The sequence below is a fragment of the Sprattus sprattus genome, assembly GCF_963457725.1.
Source record: "Sprattus sprattus genome assembly, chromosome: 10".
Taxonomy (NCBI): domain Eukaryota; kingdom Metazoa; phylum Chordata; class Actinopteri; order Clupeiformes; family Clupeidae; genus Sprattus; species Sprattus sprattus.
Genome location: NC_137908.1, coordinates 20,069,633 through 20,083,737, shown reverse-complemented (window position 1 = coordinate 20,083,737; position 14,105 = coordinate 20,069,633). Strand labels below are relative to the sequence as shown.

At 41.6% G+C, this 14,105-nt stretch overlaps 1 protein-coding gene across 3 annotated transcripts; it reads left to right on the top strand.

Moving 5' to 3' along the window:
• The first annotated feature begins 2,444 nt into the window (after window positions 1-2,444).
• thumpd3 (THUMP domain containing 3) lies at window positions 2,445-13,334 on the top strand. 3 transcript variants are annotated; one of them, XM_080845788.1, is made up of 10 exons: window positions 2,445-2,575; window positions 3,149-3,383; window positions 9,763-9,840; window positions 9,939-10,373; window positions 10,771-10,901; window positions 11,089-11,158; window positions 11,255-11,370; window positions 11,565-11,672; window positions 11,847-11,970; window positions 12,457-13,334. In XM_080845788.1, the coding sequence occupies exons 2-10, from the start codon at window positions 3,153-3,155 to the stop codon at window positions 12,637-12,639; spliced, it is 1,476 nt and encodes a 491-aa protein (XP_080701914.1). In that variant the 5' UTR covers window positions 2,445-2,575; window positions 3,149-3,152; the 3' UTR covers window positions 12,640-13,334. The 3 variants fall into 3 exon arrangements, with proteins under 3 accessions (XP_080701914.1, XP_080701915.1, XP_080701913.1); XM_080845789.1 differs by lacking the exon at window positions 2,445-2,575 and adding an exon at window positions 2,669-2,902 and having other exon boundaries at window positions 11,568-11,672; XM_080845787.1 differs by lacking the exon at window positions 2,445-2,575 and adding an exon at window positions 2,669-2,902.
• Window positions 13,335-14,105: the final 771 nt, after the last annotated feature.

Here is a 14,105-nt window from a genome sequence, read left to right as displayed (position 1 = left end):
CCTACTTTTCTTTGGCAAGCACCCTGTCTTTCCCCTAATTATGAAACAAAACGAAAGCCATTTACCACTGACTCACCTCTGGGACAGAAGCAGGTCAGGCTAATTCAGCAAATTTGATACAAAGACTTTATACTTAGTGTCAGTCTTTCTGTCTTCACAATCTACATTGACAGAAAAAATAAGAAGTAAACTTCATCTAGGCAAGAGACTTACTTATGTACTTTGCTTATGTGGATAACAACAGTTCTGCAGGATGGGAATGATGGGTGGTGATTTTTGCAGGCAGACCCTTAGGCCCATTTCCAGCCGAGAGCAACAAACAATCCCATCTGGACAACAGAACTCCAGTCACATGACCTGAGCTGCTTTGTCGTTGCTTTGTCTTTTGCTCTATATTTTAGATGGTTTGTAAGGGCAATCATGATGCCTAACTGTCACAAATAGACATCATCAGAGTACAACACTTTTAGTAACCGTAAGAGTTGTTGGTGATGAAGCAATTTGAACTGTTTTGTACAGTATACCATGAGTTAGGATTGGAATTGTTTGCTTTGGATCTCTCTGAAGCAGCTGGAATCTTGTTTCTGGATTTACCGTTGAGGCAATCAGAACATTTATGTCAGCCCTCTATATAAACAAACAAATCATAAGCATCTTAAACTCTGTGAACATTTATGTTGTTGTCACAGCCAGAAAGTGTACAAAACAAATGGTGTATACAAACTCTGGTGAGAAAAGAAATGTCATAATTTTTTTAAATTCTAAACAAACAAAAAATGTTTGTTGTACAGTGATTTGGATTTTTGCTCTCCCTTATTATGTAGGACCTGATTTCAATGTAATCCCAATATAATAAGAGATATAATGAGGGTTTTGTACATTGCCTTAACGCAGGTCAAATAGTTCCTGTGTACAGAATAATCCCTAAAATAAACACAACAGTGCCATCTGCTGAAGAGAAAAAAATCTCCAGAAGGCTTACAATGGGTACCGCAGGAATATTTGTGATGAACAAGGATTAACTCATGGGATATGAATGGCTTTATTTAAACGGGCTGCGAGAGGAGCTGTTACATTGTAAAATAGACAGGGGTTAATTTGGCCACACGCATCTTAGAAAATGGGCGTGGTGCCAAAAAGGTAACACGCTCTGATTGTGTGAAAGTCAGATAGCAGGGTTAGACCTAATTGGCCAGAGGGGTCAACCAAACAAGATAACTTTTAAAAAGGCAAACGTGCCATTCATACAGTAAGATACATCCTTTGGGCATCTTCTATTGAAACCTTTTTTAATAACTCCACATCGCTTTTAGGAGACAATGACTGATGACACAGCAACATCTTCTCCTAGACTTAACAGAACTGTTGTTATATACAGCGTATAAGAAATAAGCATTCAGTCAATCAAAACATTAATTCTACTGATGCATTTGTCAGAGAGGAAACAAATAACCAGTTGCAATGACTTGCACTACATTGACAGTGACAGAGGTCTACATTTAGTTTGTTTGTCTATTAAAGGCTAGCATCACAATTGCAGAGGTCTCCATTTTAATCCATAACCTAGGCTTAATGGGTAACTACATGAATTCCAACCTCTATAAAACGTATGTTAAGAAGGAGAAGCTTCAATTGTTTTAAACAAACTATATTGAGATAGACCTAGGCTACTTTAAGTCATTTTATGAACAAATCCTGCTAGTGAGGTGTGATATTTTGCTGCTCTAAACAGGCAACAGAATGATCTTTGTTTCTTTAAATGTAGCTTATTTGATCATTTCCACAGACTTGCAACAACCCTAATGGTTACAGTACAATTTATGTTTTGATTTATCATAGAGTCGTTAATTTCTTATAGCCTATACTGTAAGCCTATAAAATGGCTAATAAATGACACGTCTGTTGGATCTCGCAAGAGGAGTGATGCAAAAAGTGATGCATGAGTGTAGCTATGTCTGTCCTTAATTCCTCCATCCTAATTACATTCCTTCCTAATTTTTCATGAAAGGAAGGAAAAGAGAGATTTGACAAATAAAGGAAATGTTTCCAGTGACTCACACCTTCACATTCGTTAGACTGTTCCATTGTTTGTTCTCATAATGCAAAGAAGAAGTATTGCCTAGCCTCTGAAGGACCTGTCCTACCAAGGAAGACTTTGAGGAACATCAAAAGTTTTTGCGCATAACTGGTCCCAACAGTATGGCGCCGAGCTGGCTTCAATTTTGATGGGGCGAGAAGGAAAGTTGCTCATGCCAGTTGTTGAGATCGGTGCCATGGATCTATCTTGGTTAGTATTCTAAAATCTTTGCGTTCTTCATGATTTATCTTGGAAGGATTTCCGGGGCACAAGCTGTAGGACCGAGGAAGCATACAAATTGCGTCTTGGGACCTAATGAAACTTCTTTTTTTGTCACAACCCGGAAGTTCTAGACAGTAGCCTACATGAAAGATAACATATTTTTCAAGATTGTCGATTTCAGTAAACTGATCTGATCGTGACAAAACTATTTATTTTGTTAAACGCAAACTCTTTTCTAATGTAGACCTATTTCCAATCTCGACAATATTACAACAGGTAAACGAAGAACAGCTTAACGAACCCAACTAATCTTGGAAGCCAGTTTGTCGGCGAGGGTCAACCTGACGTATGTGTCTTGCCTCTGCACGGTCTCTAGCATACAGTAACCACATGGTTTTGTCGGTATACGAAGGGATGAGGTGCATTTATTGTGGAATTCGGTAGTTAATTAGTTAGTCGTCACTCGACTGGTACTAGCTATTTCCTCCTTGAGTTATACAAGCAGTGTAACTTACATATCTATTCGAATCAAATTAGACTGAAACGTCGGGCAGATAGCTCTCTACTAGCTTAAACTTGAAACCTAACGTAAGGAAACCTAACGTAAGTCGTAAGTGGACTGTGGGTAATTAGCCGAAAGACATTTGCAATTAATGTAACATATTCCGTTGTTAATTGAACTGATGGAGTGGCTTGTTTTGTTTAGAACTGAGGTCTGTTTTGCTTAAATTGTTGAATGTTGTACGACAAGCACAATCTTTAGCCATACGATCTAGATACTCTAAGTTCTTCTCATATTGACCAACAGTGACTGGAGTGTATTTGACGTTGACGTTTCTCGGTCTACAGGACCATGTCTACACAAAATGAGTCTTGCGATGGACATCTCAGTACAGGAGCGAACTCCCTGGCAAATGACAGGGAAAGGCTGTCTGTCTTCACGGTTACCATTGGTGCAACAGTTCCCACTGGTTTCGAACACACTGCTGCAGAAGAGGTCGGAGAGAAAATCGGAGCTGAAGCAAGAATTAGTAAAGACCGGGGCAGAATATATTTTGAGATATCCACAGATAAACTTCCAATGGTAAGTTTTGACATGATTTCCCTGATGTCAGTGTTCACGCTCTACCAACCTTGCAAGTCATGTCAAGTTGGTTTTAAATGTGCATTGGACCTTATTACATTAAGTTCCCATGACTGTTAAATGAAGGTTAAAATCACAGCATGAAGCTACTTTGCAAACGAGTTTTGCTTTCACCCTCTCTCTCACACACACACACACACACACACACACACACACACACACACACACACACACACACACACACACACACACACACACTCAAACACATTCCCACACCCAGGTAGTAGCTCAACCTTTAATTATCCTCGTTACACGATTATAGTTGGACAGCAGGGCTCGCTGCACCCCACCACGTTAGCAAAACAAACATTTAACTCCTCTCGTCAGTTACATTGGATGGGACAAAGAAATTGCAGGCATTTGACAGAGGGTTTGCCACACCGTACAACAGAAGTGACTGCACCCCTGTTCAATCTCGTAAATGTCAAATTATTACAGTTATTTCATTACTTTGAAGTTGAACAGTAGGGTGTTTTGCCCCCATGTAAAATTAATAACTATAAGGTTAGATTCACTATATTTAAAATACAGGCCCCACAGTTGGAATTCAATATAAGTACATCTTTTGTCCAAAGTGACGTACAAGGGCGAGAACAGTCAAGCTACGAGCAATAGAGACCTAGTGTAAAAATAAGTGCTATTTTACATAAGAATTAGAAAAAAAAGTGTGGGAATGTAACTGCTTTAAGTGCAAGTTAAGTACTAGTAGAAGTGCAAGTTAGGAAGGGAGGTGCTTTCTGAAGAGTTGGGTCTTCAATAGCTTCTTAAAGGTAGAGAGGGATGCCCCTGCTCTGGTAGCACTAGGCAGCTCGTTCCACCAATGTGAAACTACGATTGAGTCTAGATCAGGGGTTTTCAACCAGGGGTCCGTGGCCCCCTAGTGGTCTGCGGCGGCATTGCAGGGGGTCCGCGACATGAGCCTATGTTGATCAGTTCACCATTAAATAGTTTTTTATATTGATATTTTCTTTCTCAAATAAGAAAAATATGTCAATCTAAATAGTCTGAATAGCCACATGGCCTGAAATATACTAATGTATACCCATATTCAGCGAAAACTGACAAGTGCTACAGGCAAAATATTTGTGGGGGGGGAGGGGGCGTGGCGACGGGGCGGTTACAAACGCGTGCGTGCAGGTACATGTGTGGGCCGCGAATACTTTCTAGTCTGAATGGTGGTCCTTGGAACAAAACCAGTTAAAAACCCCTGGTCTAGATCAGAGGTCTTCAACCAGGGGGGTCGCGACCCCCAAGGGGTCCGCGGAGCTACTGCAGTGGGTCCGCCAAATTATTTCATCTGAAGCATTTTTTCCCCTCTTCCAAAAATGTAAAACGTCCCAAAGGCCACATAAACATAAACAGAACGTAAAAAATGCTTTCTTTTCGTTACAAATAATACAAAGGCTACCCATGAGCCTTCATGGATAATTTGATCACCATGTCAATATATGCTCCTTTAGCTACATTTAGCTATCTGGTGCCAAAACACGTTACCTTCCATAACCATATAATTTGAAATAATGGATCGTTGTAATTTCTCAGAACTAAAGCTCCACGTCGGACACCACTGATGGCGGTTCATATTATCTACCTTCAGAGGATGCCAACACCCCTTCCATGAACAGCCAAAAGCGCAAACGGGAGAAGACACGTAAATATTCAGAGAATTATCTGAAGTTTGGCTTTACCTACAAAGCAAGTGTGCGTGGTTTGCTCTTCCGTGCTATCAAACAAAACTTTGAAACCATCCAAGCTGCAACGACACTTAAAGACATCCCATGCTCACTTGAAAGAAAAAACATTTCATATTTCCCGTTTAAAATCTTTTGAGGGCAAGCTGACCTTGATGAGACAATCAGCCAAAGTGTGCGAGCTAGCTTTAAAAGCCTCTTATCAAGCTCAGACCTAAAAAGCCATTTTGCATTATTATGCTCTACAATTACATGAATCCACCGATGTGTCAAACGACGTTCAGCTTTAGTTTTTTTTTCCCCGTGAACATGATATAGCCTGGCGAAAATTTGTTACGATGTGCACAGACGGTGCAAGAGCCATGTATGACGCACTGTATGCGTCATAGGGAGAATGTTGTTGCCAAAGACATGAGTGATAATTTCCCGAACGTCAGATCTCTCACTAGGTATGAGATATTTCAGCCATAGGTTACTTAAGCTTCTCAAACTACTCAATCATTTGTCCCTCCCTGATTTAATACAGAGTGATGGCTAAGGCCCAATTTACACACAGGTTTTCGCGATGTCGGCGACATCTTCGCGACATCTGCACGTAGATGTCGGGGTGCATTTACACACACCGCAGGAAGTTTCTCAGTTTGCCTCTGTTGATAGCGATGTTGCCTAGCAACACTGTCTGTCATATGCCTTACAGATGTCGGGTCGCGTTTACACGCACTTTGAAGATGTCGGGGACTCCCGATGGGCTGTCGGGCGAATGGTACGGGGCTGTCGGCTGAAATTCGGCCGACATCGGCACACCGACAGTTAAATTTGCGTTTAGACGCTGAAAAAAGCTGTCGGTGTACAGATGTCGGCTGTGCCGACATCGCAAAAACCTGTGTGTAAATTGGGCCTAACTGTAAGGGAGAACAAATGTCAATAATAACCAGAATAGATTGAAAGAAGTTGTGTGTCACAGATGAAGTGTAATTCTATCTAACATGTGTAGGGGGAGTTTGTGTGTGTGTGTGTGTGTGTGTGTGTGTGTGTGTGACTGACACTTAGTTCCAAATCAAATATATGAATATCAGGCCCAAATTTGGGGTGGCGGGGGTGGGGGTCCCTGCTCAGTGTCTCTCTCAGCCAAGGGGTCCTTGGGCTGAAAAAGGTTGAAGACCCCTGGTCTAGATTGACGTACTTGCACCGGCGGCAGTGCTAAACGACGCTCATTAGACGAATGCAGCATCCTGGGGGTAACATTTGCCCTTACAAGAGCATTTAAGTAGATGGTAGCGGAACCAGCAATCAATCTGTAGGCAAGCATACAGCGGGAAAAATAAGTATTGAACACGTCACAAATTTTCTCAGTAAATATATTTCCAAAGGTGCTATTGACATGAAATTTTCACCAGTTGTTAGTAACAACCTAGGTAATCCATACCTACAGAAACCAAAACAAATAAGTTCAGAAGTTAAGTTATGTGTAATAATGTGAAATGACACAGGGGAAAAGTATTGAACATGATTACTGATATTTATTTAATACTTTGTACAAAAGCCTTTGTTGGTTATGACAGCTTCAAGACGCTTCTTGTATGGAGCAACTAGTCGACATGCATTGCTCAGGTGTGATTTTGGCCCATTCTTCCAAACAAACAGTTTTCAAATCTTGAAGGTTCCGTGGGCCTCTTCTATGAACTCTGATCTTCAGTTCTTTCCATAGATTTCCAATTGAATTTAAGTCAGGTGATTGGCTATTGGCTTTTTATTTTTATTTTTTTATTCTCTGAAACCAATGAGAGTTTCCTTGGCTGTTCATTGTCTTGCTGAATTGTCCACCCTCATTTCATCTTCATTATCCTGGTAGATGGCAGCAGATTTTAATCAAGAATGTATCTGTACATTTTCCCATTCATCTTTCCTTCAATTATGTGAAGTTTGCCAGTACTGAATGCTGAAAAGCAGCCCCACACCATGATGTTCCCAACTCCAAACTTCACTGTTCATTATGTGCAGTGCCATTTGTTCTCCAAACATGGTGTGCATTATGGCATCCAAAGATGTTTTTTTTGTGTGACACCTTGGTAATAAGACCCCTTTTAATAGGCAATCAGTTGGGATATTAATTTGCACTGACAAGGGGCCGGGTTGTTTTCTAATTACTGATAGATTTCAGCTGCTGTCTTCCATGACTTTTTGCACCTCCCTTTCTGAATGTGTTCAATACTTTTTCCCTGTGTTATTTGACATAATTACACATAACTCAATTTCAGTATGTATTTGTTTTGGTTTCTTTGTATGTATGGATTACTTGGGTTGTTACCAACATCTGGTAAAAAATGTCATGTCAATAGCACCTTTGTAAATATATTTACCCGGAAAAATGGGGACGTGTTCAATACTTATTTTACCCGCTTTAAGTGACTTGAACTTGATGCAAGCAGCTACAGGCAGCCAGTGTACCACGCATGCCGAGGCCCATTAGGAGGGCATTGCAGTAGTCAAGGCGGGAGCTCAAAAAGGTTTGCACCAGCAGCTGGGTGACATACTGGGTTAGGTACGGCCTGAATTTGCGGATGTTGTACAGAACAGAGTGGCAAGACCAGGAGACAGAGGCAATGTGGGCAGTGAATGTCAGTTGGTCATCAATAATGAAACCGAGATCTCTTGCTGTTTTGGAAGGAACAAGAGATAAGGAGTCAATTTTGGTATTGATGTTGTGGTGGAAGACCCGTTTGGCTGGAAAGACCATCAGTTCCGTTTTAGTCAGATTCAGCTGTAAGTGGTGATTCTTCATCCATACGGATATATCAGAAAGACAGTCCGAGATCCGCACAGAGACAGTGGTGTTGTCAGGAGGAAAAGACAGCTACAGTTGTGTATCATCGGCGTAGCAGTGATAGGAAAAACTATGCAAAGAGAAGTGGTCCCATCCCCGAGCCTTGGGGCACCGCTGTGGTGAGGCAGTGAGGTACAGACAGCTGACCTTGCCATTCCACGTTGAACAAGCGCCCAGTGAAGTAAGATTCAAACCAGGAGTGCGCCCTGCCAGAAATCGTATGGAGGATACAAGTGTTGTACACATATCTGGAGATAATTTCTGCCATTTTTCAGAGACTATTTTTTCAGCTGCTCTTTGCTGGAAGGGTTGTGTCCAGAGGTGTTGGAGTCAAGCCAGGGTATTTGTTGGAGCTGTCGGTAGTCCAGCCTCCACTTTGTGTGTTTGAATCCTTTCATGTGGTGTGACATGGCTGATCCGGTGACGAGCATGCCTTAAAGCACGTAGGCTGCACTTATGGTTCCACGTTGGCTCACCAGCTATATCATGTTGTAACAAGAGCGCACATGTGGTGTTGCAATGCTGTCCACTCCATTTTTTGAAAGCATCATCTATTCTTGTGAAATCATCCTCCTCCTCTGATGGAGAACATTGGAGTAACAGGTTTGGAAACGGAGCAAGACAATACAAAAGCTACAGATGTGTACCTCCACACCTTTTAAGAAAGTGATCATCTTATTAATATATGGTTTGCAGCCAAATAATTCCAAGTAAATGGTAAATATAAATATGTTGACAGTCTATGCTTAATAAACCTTTTGATGTGGACTCTCGACCTTTTATGAACAAACCTTCTTTAAATTACCACTGAATTACAGTTCCTTTGCAGATGAACTTACTTGTTGTGTTTATCTTGGCATAACATGGAAGTGTGAATTCTAGTATTTACCAACAATGGAACTGTAGATAGGCGTGTCAGTGATGTGCAATAAAATCACAATTGGAAATCATCTCTTAAAAATAGGTTAGACCTGTTCCATGGGTTTCCGCCCTTTTCTTTTCAATTCAAGAGAATTTCTACGGGGGACATTTGGCGAATATACACTCAAGGATGCATGCAAGATTTCATAGTGGGTAAAAATCGTGAGTAGGCAGCTGTAAAGCATAAAGTATTGGTTGGTTGTTGTTTATTGTTTATTGGATCCCCATTAGCTTCCACAAAGTGGTCGCTAGTCTCCCTGGGGTCAGTCATGAATATACATTTAAGTTAAAGCAGTTCAGGTTATAAGGAGAAAAGCATTGGAGAGTAAAAATTCAGGTAATACAGAGAGTATACATTAAACAATACACATAGACAAAAATTTCAACACGTACTTTTTTTTTTACAAAAACACAATTAGACTTTTACAATTACATGATAGGCCAACAATGACTCATTAATCTGGTCTGAAAAAAATCACGTCTTAATGACCTTATATGTGGCGCTATTCTTTCTTATGTCTACAGGCAGCTTATTCCATATCAGAGGCCCTATAGAGAACAGTTCTTAACAAATAGTTTGTGTGTGGAGCTGGGGTAACTAAAAGACCAGTGGAAACTAACTTGCACACGCAATGTCTTTCCCTTTTTTGTGGCAATATCATCAATTTGATCTGACCAAGAAAGCAGATTATCAAGTTTGACTCCCAACAGTTTTGTTTTGGTGACCTGCTCTATAGGTATAGCATCAATTAGTGCTGCGGCATTGTCAAGTAGAAGAATGGCTTAGTGGGTATACAATATATGGGTATAAAGTTTTCTCAATATAGACTCATAGTGTGTCAACTATAACTGAAATAAGTGTATTCTATGTACCATCCTATAGGTGCATCATTTAAAGTCCGTGGACAACCTGTTTGTTATCGTCAAGGAGTTTGAAAATTACCCCTTTAAAGATTCAAAGGTAGGCATACCTTAGCTTTTTCTGGTTAAAGAATTTGTGAAGTTTAAGTATTTGTGTTTGGTAAGATGCAGCCCTCACCACCAAGCATCACTTGACAGGAGGAGGCCCTGTCTGACCTTATGCAGCTGGCATCTCAGTTGCCCTGGGCCGATGCCCTGGGGGTCTGGAGAATGAACAACTCACTGAAGAAACGTAGGGGGCGGCGGAGAGGAGGGAATAATACAAAGCCCAAGCCTAGCAAGGGAGAGGATGCTCCTGTCCCTGCTATGGACGAAGGGGATTCGGTCGTCACGACAACCGAGAAGGTCCAGCAGGAATCAGATGCCCCTCAGGAGAAGGAAGGAGACAGAGCAAGCAGCCACGAGGAAGAGGAGCTAGAGGACGATGCCACTAAGCCACTCAAATTCCGGGTCACATGCAGTCGGGCAGGTGATAAACACAGTTTCGCCTCGAACGAGGCAGCCAGAGACTTTGGTGGGGCGGTGCAGGATTTCTTCCAGTGGAAGGCCGACATGACAAAGTTTGATGTGGAGGTATGACAGCAAGGAACTGTTCTTAAGCTCAACTTTTTGTTGTGTTCAAAATCTAAAAAAAAAACAGGCAAGGTAGCTAATTAACAATGGTATGCATTGATAGGTCTTGGCACTCATTTCCTGAGATTTTTAAAAGAACGCCACCCATTTTGTGATTGGCAACATTGTAAATATACTGGGAATATTTAGGATCTCTATTAATTTTTATCTTACTCAATAATATGTACTTGCTTCACGCTCAGCTCAAACGGGATAGCTTTTTTGTTCCAGTAGTTTTCATTAGCTTATTGATCACTTTACCGTTTAAGGATCTTATAGATCACTTTATCTGTACATGATTATCATGTCTGTTTGTTTGTCGAATGTTTGCCATGATTGCTCCTTTGCTTCATACCAGGTTTTGTTGAATATCCACAATAATGAGATGGTGATCGGCGTCGCCCTGACGGAGGAGAGTCTCCACAGGAGGAACATCACCCACTTCGGCCCCACCACCCTGCGCTCCACGCTGGCCTACGGCATGCTCAGGTCATCAGTTCTCCCATGGCGTCAATGCACACGTATTGTTATATGAACATCGTAGTTAAGAGCTTCCTATGATGGTTGCAGCCATATGGGAAATGTAAGTGCTGGAGTGATTAACACTCTGGCCCCTCAAACTCAGTCAATGTTTGGTTTGTAGTGTGCTTAATTAATTTCTGTGGCTTCTACACAGGCTGTGTCAACCCCAGGTGTCTGACGTCATTATCGATCCAATGTGTGGAACTGGAGCAATACCAGTGGAGGTAGGGTTGGGCAGCTTGTTGACATTCGTTTTTTGGGTTTTTTTTGTGTTTGTTTTAGTTTTTTTTAATTATATCAAAATATATTTGTTTATTTAGGGATGTATTGAATGGCAGGACTCGTTTTTTGTCGCGGGAGACAATAATGACATGGCTGTCAGTCGCACTGTCAATAACATCAATTACATTCAGAAGAGGAAACAAGATGGCGGCAGGTGAGCGTTAAAGTAGATATGCATATTAACATGCTACATACGTGGCCCCACAAACACAAGGGTATACGACAATCTGATGAAAGTTATATCAAGGAGGTTTATATTTGTGTTCTTGCATATACAAGGTTTTGGTTTCTATTACATTGACTGTTTTTGCTCTCTAGAATTGTCTATGCTTGTTTCTGTTGCTTCAGCAGTGCCCCGGGTTTGCCTGTGGACACGGTGCAGTGGGACCTGTGCCACTTACCCATGAGAACCAGTTCAGTGGACATCATTGTCACCGACATGCCATTCGGAAAGAGGTGCTTTCCTGCGGCTTGGCCACAGCTTCCCACTTCATTGCTCAGTTCGTAAATAAGCTGCAGACTTAGCCCTGATTCACACTGTATGTTTAGTGCGTTAGGTCAGTGTTGGAACACACTGTTGTTGGCACAAGGGCTTGAGGCTGTTCTAGAATGTGCTTGTGGTCACTGCAGGATTGGCTCCAGGAAGAAAAACTGGGACCTCTACCCATCATGCCTCAGAGAAATGGCCCGAGTGTGTCGACCTGGGACAGGGAAAGCAATTTTGCTCACCCAAGACAAGAAATGTTTTTTAAAGGTAACAATTTTTGTTATTGACATTGTTTTTGTTTTTTTTTGTGGTTGGGTTGGATACCAGTTAGAGGTTTATGAACCTTTGCCAGAAATATTCTGGCCACCAAACAAGGATATTTTAGTTTTTTCCTCTTACAACAATGTATCTGAAAACCTTTGCCGGGAACAGAGCGGTCAACATGAACCAACATGAACAAGAAAGCCAAGTCACTCCTTGGGTGACACCAGTTTGGATATTTGGAACCACTGTATCGTTAGAGGAGGTTTGGGAATGAATGACTCACAAACAGCTCAGTGGGAAAGAAAGACCTCCACAGTCTTCTCAGCCTGTCAGAGATTAAATGAAAGTATTGACCTGTCTACTCTATGTGATGCATAGGTAATAAGGGGACCTGTAGCGGGAAGTGTAAACAGAAAAATAACAGATTTAGTTAAAATCCCGTCGCTGTTGGATGTGTTATAAGTTTGTTTGTCTGTCTGCCCATGATAGGCGATATCCCGGATGGGGGGGCTGTGGAGGAAACTGCCCACTGTCTGGGTGAATGTCGGCGGGCTTCATGCAGGGGTGTTTGCCCTGAAACGCACCAGCTCCGTTTTCGGCACAACACCTGAAGATGACAGATCCCCTCGTGAAGATGGTGAAGCACGTAGCAAAAGCAAAGAGGAGCAATGACCAGAAACCTCCCCGCGTCATGCAAGTGTTTTACAGTCTAGAAAAACTAATTTCACTCTGTGAGAGAGGATTGCCAGTGTGTGCTGAGTGTGTGTGTCAGTGTGTACAAAGTATGATAAGTACATTCTGTATTTAGTAACAGTTAAGTCAAAGTGTCCAATTCCTTCTCACAGGATCATGACCTGCTATCTGAAACCCTCCTGTTTGATTTTAGTCACAGGAGAGTTCACAAAGGGTGTTCAGGTCTTTGTGTGCTTTAACTTCACTATTGTTTAGTAGTGAAAGTGGAAAACAGCTGTCCAAATATGAGCCACAGCATCAATATCCTTCCTCCATGGGGCTTCAGGTATAACACAAAGCACTGTAAGATTTGAGAGGGTTTAAAAACGTCTGGCTCAATGTCTTAACCTGACTGTCAACATATCTATGCGTTATTTCTTCAACTACAAGTTCAAAAGGAAAAGCCTTTGAGTGCACAAATGAAGTCTCTGATTTTTTTATATAGAAGATGGCATTTCTTTTATTTCCTTAAAACCACTTGTCGCCTGTTTTTCTTATGGACTCTTGTGGCTTACAATGCATTTTTGTGTTAAAGAGTTCCTGCAGCACCCCTTCATAATGCTCATACTAGTCACTTAAAACCCCTTCAATGACTGTTTCAATCCGCCAAAAATAAAGTTAATTGTTCATTCAGAGATTGGTTTCATTGCGTGTCTGCAGACAATGTCATTGGAATAATAGGGTTGGAATCAGGGCTGCCACCTACATGACGAATTAAGGTTGGCCCCCACCCCCACAATTCTACAACGTGAATTCTGAAGTTCGACAGGAAAATGGTGTTGATTTCAAGGAACTAATTATATTCCCGGGTGTGTGCAGGGAGCCACGGACATACCCCAGCACTACTACGACAATTTAGCCTGTAGTGTTGTTTAGGATGCCAAAAGTACTCATCTGTGGGAAAAAATGTGTATTTGTTGAACATGAATTAACTCATGTATAAAAAGTCTCATTCAAAATGACTGACAAAGATACCAAACAGGCTGACTGCTTGGAGGGGGGCAGCTGGGTTGCCCTGAGGATCCCAGGCAATGGGGGTGATGACAAACAAACACACACACACACACACACAGATTGAGAGAGAGAAATTAGGATTGAGTAAAAAGTTTGACAATAGGATTAGTTCTGATGAGCTTTGGAGAAAAGCTAAACACAAAAGAGTGGGAGGAACTAAATTCCATACAGAGAGGTCATCCATGGAGCATCTTATTGTGGTTTGTCGACTAAAATAAAACTTCAGTTTTCTACATTCAGAGGCCTTCTGATTGCAAAGGTAAGAGGTAGTTTTTCTGCAACAGCCTCAGACGGTTTAAAGAATGTGTACATTTCCAACGTAAATCACTCACCAGGGCCACAATTTGCCTGCAGTCTATACAGTGGTCATCAGTGCTGTTGCTAGAAATGTT